At 42.9% G+C, this 6,611-nt stretch overlaps 1 protein-coding gene across 1 annotated transcript; it reads right to left on the bottom strand.

The window, feature by feature from the left end:
- Window positions 1–2,302: 2,302 nt before the first annotated feature.
- Window positions 2,303–5,510, bottom strand: LOC147632848 (uncharacterized). Its single transcript, XM_086807713.1, has 2 exons — window positions 4,008–5,510; window positions 2,303–3,464 (listed from the first exon to the last, which is right to left on the bottom strand). The coding sequence occupies exon 1, from the start codon at window positions 5,409–5,411 to the stop codon at window positions 4,311–4,313; it is 1,101 nt and encodes a 366-aa protein (XP_086663839.1). The 5' UTR covers window positions 5,412–5,510; the 3' UTR covers window positions 2,303–3,464; window positions 4,008–4,310.
- Between the last annotated feature and the right edge of the window lie 1,101 nt (window positions 5,511–6,611).

Here is a 6,611-nt window from a genome sequence, read left to right as displayed (position 1 = left end):
GTGCACTTCATGTGAATCAGTAGAATATGGAAAATAAAATGTGGCACATCCTTTTTAAGATAATCCAAGTTCTTTGTTTTACTCTTCCAAGAGGATGCAAGTACATAATTTAAGCCGCATGGAACAGTGTGTGTAAGAAATCGGACCAATACAAAGAAAATTAGCACCACACTAGTCCATGTATAACAAGTTAATCCCTTTGATGGATTAACGTTTTTGACCTATACTAGTATGCCCCATGCGTATATACACGTTAAAATTGTCATTGCCTTCATGTATACCCTTGAACACATGGTCTCACACAAGCTTGTAATGTGTGTACTAGTTGTTTTAAAATAACTTTCTCTAGCTAGCAAGACACAAACAAAAGTTTTCTTGCTCAATAAGCTTCACTCTATGTATGCCTGCAAATCTGTATTTAGTAAGGTAGCCCATCTGCAGTCACAAGAGCAATAGCCCACATTTATGGGCAAATAGCTAAGCATAAAAAATAAGATGGTAAATACAAGACCACAAATTCAATATGCGTAGTAGATTGAAAATAATCAAAGTTAACCGTGAGAGTTAAAAGTAGGAAATATTTTCTTTTTACCATTACTTGCTTTTGCATATTCTGTTTTTTAAATCCTCGAGAAATGTTTAAATAAAACTGTAAATGTGGAGAATTTCATGTCTTTAGCCATAGTCTCTCACGCTAGTAATGTGTTCTTAACAAATGCATTGAATAAGAAGTATTTTTTCAAGCACATTTGTGAATAATATATATAGGCATTAATAAAATTAAAATCTTCTTCACACAACTTTAAATGATAATGAAGACTAAGAGAGAAGATCGTAATAACAATTTCAAGTAGTTCCAAGGATTGTTTGGCCATTGGTGAATGATGTAAAGTTGGCTTGTCGTGACATTTTACAAGTCAACTTAGTAGTGAAGGTTGTTGTTCTGTTCTTCTAAGATCTCTGCATATTAGTTTGTATAATGTCGTGTCATTGAGGGGGCATTGCTCCGTAACATACAAAGGTGGAAAGCTAGGAGGTTAAAAGTGGAGGTGGCAAGCCGATGAGATGATAGTCTAGATGGTGCAGGTGTTTGCCTAGGACTAGGTGGTCCTGGGCTCAAAACCCTTCCAAGTACTTCCTTGGTGGCATCGTTTATAGGTGGATAAAAAGCACCTATGGGCGGTGAAAAATGGCAACTATTGGAGGATCTTGGGCTTAAGGCAAGCCAATTTGGGGAGTTTAGAAGGGATCAACTTGCAAGAGCCATGTAGTCGAGATGGTTAAGGGGTAGAAGCCCCCAACATAAGGTTGTGGAAGGCCAGCCATTCTTGAGGGTCGAAGTCTACGTGATTAGCGCATACAAGTTTCACATTCTTGTCCTGGGCTCAAAACCCTCCAAGTACTTCCTTGGTGGCATCGTTTACTGGTGGATAAAAAGCACCTATGGGCGGTGAAAAAATGGTAACTCCCGGACGATCTTGGGGCTAAGGCAAGCTAGTTTGGGGAGTTTAGGAGGGATCAACTTGCAAGAGCTGTGTAGTCAAGATGGTTAAGGGGTAGAAGCCCCCAACATAAGGTTGTGGAAGGCTAGCCACTCTCGAGGGTAGAAGCTAGCATGATCAACAAATGTCAAGAGCAAGGCAAACAAGTTTCACATTCTTTAAAAAAAAAGATGTTGGAGAATGACCTTTTTTTGGGTAAGAAAACTAGTGATACTTGTCGTAGACACTACTCCTCTATACAAAAATCAATCCCTTTGAATAAAGCCAAGGGCAATTTCCAACCCAAGGACATCTTTGTGTGGTCCTAATTGTTTGAAGAGCATATGGTCTAGTTCAAAAAAGGCCCAATGGGTCTATGAGTATGGAAGTTCCATGTGTAGCCTACCAAAAAGGCCCGATGGGTCTATGAGGGGAGAGAGAGAGAGAGAGAGAGAGACTATGGAAACAAAAAATATTGGAAATGAAATGAAAAGAAGCACGCGGACCCGCCATGTACACATGGCACTAAAAATTCTGGAGCAAGATCACCAAAGATGCTCAAGAAACTTGTCCTAGATGTCCTGATCCAATGATAGTCCTTTGTCTTGTTGTGCATACCCTTAATATCCGTGCCTTGCGAGGGGTGCAACCTACTGTATGGGCTCAATCCGGGGAGAGAGAGAGAGAGAGAGAGAGAGAGAAAGAGAGCCTCGTAAATGCCATCAAAATTTGGCCTATTGCTTTGCTTTTTTTGCAGCAACAAAGCAAATTGCGATACTCTGATTTTGACAACTCAGCAAGTCCAAAAATTAAAAAACAGAAGTGCAATTAGAAATGGACAGATCTGCTCAACATAGAATCTAAGGGTACACCACGGCAGCTCAATATGCATTTCAAGGTTCTGTGTGTGCCCATATAGATGGGATGCCTCACACCTTGGTGCTTCCTCTCTATTAATTAAGTAAAACTTCATTAAAAAACAGAATAGCTCCAAATACCACTACACCTCACAGATCAGGCTCACCCATAAGCTTTATATCTTTGCGGAAATAGGGTGTGCGATGCTATGTCATCCAAGAACTTACTGCATAGTGTTTTCAACACTTCACAACGCTTTTCCCATGCCACCTTTGGTAACCTTCAAGAGGTGTGATGCGAGAGTTTGAGCATGCATTTCAGAACTTGATGGGTCGGCTCCCAAACTTGAAGAGGAAATATGGAATCTGTTGTTTGACTTTGGATGAGTCTGTGAAGACCTGAATCCTGATGATTTCTCCAGGTGGTTGCTGAGATGCTGCCCCCCACACACTTTCACTCCATAATGTAAGACACGTGTGACCAGTGTACAAAAGTTAGTTCTTACGAGGCGAGCTCTTTGTACTATCCTGATTGCATGTATTCTCAAATGCATAGTATGTCCCTTTGCCTGCCTCTAGTGTATTGTTGCTGTTTGAGGACCCTTTTGACCAAGGTATTTAAAGGTGTGTCCAACACTTCCACTTGCTAGTATAAACAGAGTGCCACTGAGAGAGGCCCTTTCATAATTCTGTAGTCTTTCATACATTGATCATTAGCCCACTGAATGAATGATTGTTCTAGGACAGCAACCAACTTCTGGGTAGCCTCCATAAAGGGAGTCATAAGAATCACAACATTGGCATAATTGACTACTGGTCCAATAAGTGGCCCTGGAATGTTCTCTTCCCTTGCACAGTGTACAATATCTTCAAGTGTAATGATGCCAAGCCCATACTGGGTGCGAGAGAGGGCATCCTTCTGCCTAAATGACCATATGCTAGTGTTTTGGGAGTACAATTTGTTGTCTCCCTGACTCAAGCATCTCATTGCTTGAGAAAGTGCCTCTAAATGTCCTATCACGTCGACATAAGAGCTGCCATGAGTTCAGCAATGCCCAGACATAGAGCTTCGCTCATTCTTTGCATGTAGTGAGTGCGCACCACTAGCACAACACACTGGTTCAAGCTGTTAGAACAGAAAAAAGTATTATTACTATTAATGAATACCTTCTCCAACAGCTTCAGACCTAGACACTTGTTGTGGCCTTTCATAGCCTCAAAAGCCTTGCTCCAAAAAAAACCTGCTGAAAATGATGGTTGAGAAGCTGCCATCATTAACACTACAAAGTGCAAGGCCCCGAAAATTCCTTTTTAAGTGCCGCAACCAGAAAAACAAGTTAGCCCAAGTTCTTGAGGAATGACGCTTTAGATAGAGCATTATATGCTTCTCGTTAGTCCTCCTCTATGCTGGTTAAAAAGTGGAAGGAAAAAGGCAAGAGGAAAGAAAAGGGAAGAAGGGGAAAAGAGGGGGGAAGGGTGTGGAGGAGAGAGAGAGATTAGATTAACGTCCGCAGGGGCCAAATATGACCCATGAGAACATAATACTAAGTGGCCTCAAAAGGAAAGCAAATACAATTTGTCCTTTTGACAGGGTTTGGGCCTTATGTAAGAGATTGAAAAGAGAGAGAGAGAGAGAGAGAGAGAGAGAGAGAGAGAGAGTAGATCATACCAAGCATAGCAATTCCAGCAGATCAGAACAACCATAAGTAACTCAACAGGCCCAAATTATAATGCTGTTCAAAATGGTTAGCTACCTTGCGAATTACATCATGATTGAAAGCTGAGAACCTCATCAAAGGACTCATCAGGTAATGGAGGTGCAGAGACCATCTAATGAGTTAATCATGGACATTGCACCAATTTCATCAGTCTAATATATAAGGGACCCCCTTTTCAAGCTTTGGCTCTGAATGCAAGGGATACAAGAGTTAGTACTCAGCAACTGATGAACCTCCTCTGCATTTCGATGGTCTTAGAGGGTTCCAAGCAAGGTACGGTAAATCTTTGAGTTCAAAGTACAACCATGTTGCTTCATCTCTTCAATAAGCTTTGATGCTCTCTGCAGCTGTCTGGCGTGGCATAAACACTCAACCACGGCATTACAAGTGGCATTCTCAGGAAGAGTATTCCGACCCATCATGTCCAATAGAAGCTCACAGGCTCGGTCATGTTTTCCTGCTCTGCTTACTGAGACAATTAGTGCATTGCATGTTTCCACTTGCGGAACCTGCCCAGTGTCCACCATTTGCTTGAAAAGAACGTCTGCCTCCTGCCACTGCTCACCGCCAGCCAGCGACATTCCATAAATGAGAGAGTTGTAACATACATGGAGAGGAGTTCCACAATGCTTCATCTCCATATACACATTGTAAACCATGTCGTATCTATGCTCTTTGATGATGGAGAAAAGGAAACAGTTAACTAACATGGCATTGGAGAAGCCCTGCATGTCTGAGAGGATGTCGTATGCTTTGTCCAGCATGCCCGCCCATCCATAGCCTTGGAGCAGCACATTAATCTTCGATGGTGATAGGTGATAGTGGGGGCGCCTGAGGCATCGAAGAATACTGAGAAATGAAAGGGTTTGGGATTTGTGAGCATACCATTCTGTGATGTCATATGTCGCTTTGGAGGTGGGCGGTGGGAAGCCAATCTGCTCACCAGCCCAGATGAAGAACTGCAGGGCCAGTTTGGGGCTGGGGATGCATCCGATGACCTGGTCCACAATGTTCTGAGTTAGGGTTATGCCAGAGGTGGAGAGCTCGTGTTCAAGGGTGGCGTCCCAGCTGCGCAGGTGCATGATGCGCAGGATTGTACGGGAATGCCGGTGGATGCAGCGGGAGCGATAGTTGGGCCGCAGGGAGCAATAGCTTCTTCTGCCTCCTCTGTTTGCCATAGCTTGTGATGCTGCTACTGGCCCCATCGTTGCTGCAGAGGAAGGCCAAGAAGGCCATGGTGATGAAAAAGACGAAGACACTGATGATGGTGGCAGTGTTGAGAGTACGAGCCTTCTTCTTGCAAATGCAGAAGCAGAGGACAGAGACGCTCTGCGAAGGCGGAGGAGGCTTGCCATTCCTCCATCCTTCCGGTTCACTTACGCATCGCGGGCGCTCCTGGTTTTTTTGGCGAAGACAAGGGTATGGGGGGTTCAAAGGGGAAGACACACATGCCTCTTAGAAATGCAATCAAAAGGCATACTTCCTACGCACCACTAGCAGTACGTGTTTGAATAATTCTTGCCCGTACTGATAGGGTAGCTAAGTAAAAGCCTCTAGTGCGATTGAAAAAGCCACAAATATGGGCTTTTCAGGCATCCATGATACCATGTAGGGAATATAAGTAGGTTGTTGCTTATGGCCAGCATTACTAAAATAGGTTGTATATAAGTGACTTCATGAAATATGAAAATGATACAATCAATCCTATTATCACAATTAAGTCTTCTTTTTCTTCCCTCTTGCTCTATTGTGGCTATGGTGGCAAGCTTGTGTGTTGATGCATTCTTGCTTGTTTGATTGTGAGTGTGTGCTTGTAACTGATGCTCCCCACCTTCTCCCCATCTTCTCTTCTTCTCCCTTATCTCTCTCTCCCTCCCTTCTTGCACAATGAAGGCATTGACATAGGAGTTGAGCTTTCCATAGCTCCTTCTCTCATTACTTTCTACCCACTTGGGTGACACAACAAGTGGTGGTGGAGTGAGCCCCTAGCGGCTTCACACCGAGGAGTTAATCCTCTTGGGGTTGGCTAAGTACATGTTCCCAAACCGACCCTTGCATCTCATCTTTTCTCTTCTCTTCTTCCTCCCTCACGCAAGGAAAATGCTCATTTAGGTGAACATCTTTAGTGCCATTGTCGGGGGTAGCACTTAAATGAGGGTCCTTCACAATCTCTTCTAAGGAATGCAAATTCACCGGTTGTATGATTGTAGGAGTTTGGAATGAGTTGCTTGTTTGATTTGTATTGTTTTTGTTTTCCTTGGAGCAATGGAGTTACAATGAAGCATTGGGAGAAATAGGAGCTTTAGAGGCTACATCAAAAGCGAAAGCTATAAGTAATTGCTCTAATTTTGCCATTAATTCCATTGATTTTTGGTTTTTTCTTCAAGTAGATAGAAAAATTGCATGTTGGCTTAATTACACCATTAATCCTAAGTTATTACGATAAACTAGACAATAGGTAGCTTGGGACTAGCCTAAGCTATGCATAAAAAGAAAACCTCACCAAGGGGAAAAGAAATTAGGGAAAACCCAAGAGGAAACCACGTGCAACTCAC

This window comes from Cibotium barometz, chromosome 13 (assembly GCF_041138505.1).
Source record: "Cibotium barometz isolate CiBa-2024 chromosome 13, ASM4113850v1, whole genome shotgun sequence".
In the NCBI taxonomy this organism is placed as follows: Eukaryota; Viridiplantae; Streptophyta; class Polypodiopsida; order Cyatheales; family Cibotiaceae; genus Cibotium; species Cibotium barometz.
The sequence above is the reverse complement of the archived record's forward strand: the minus strand, read 5'-3'. Positions and strand labels throughout refer to the sequence as shown.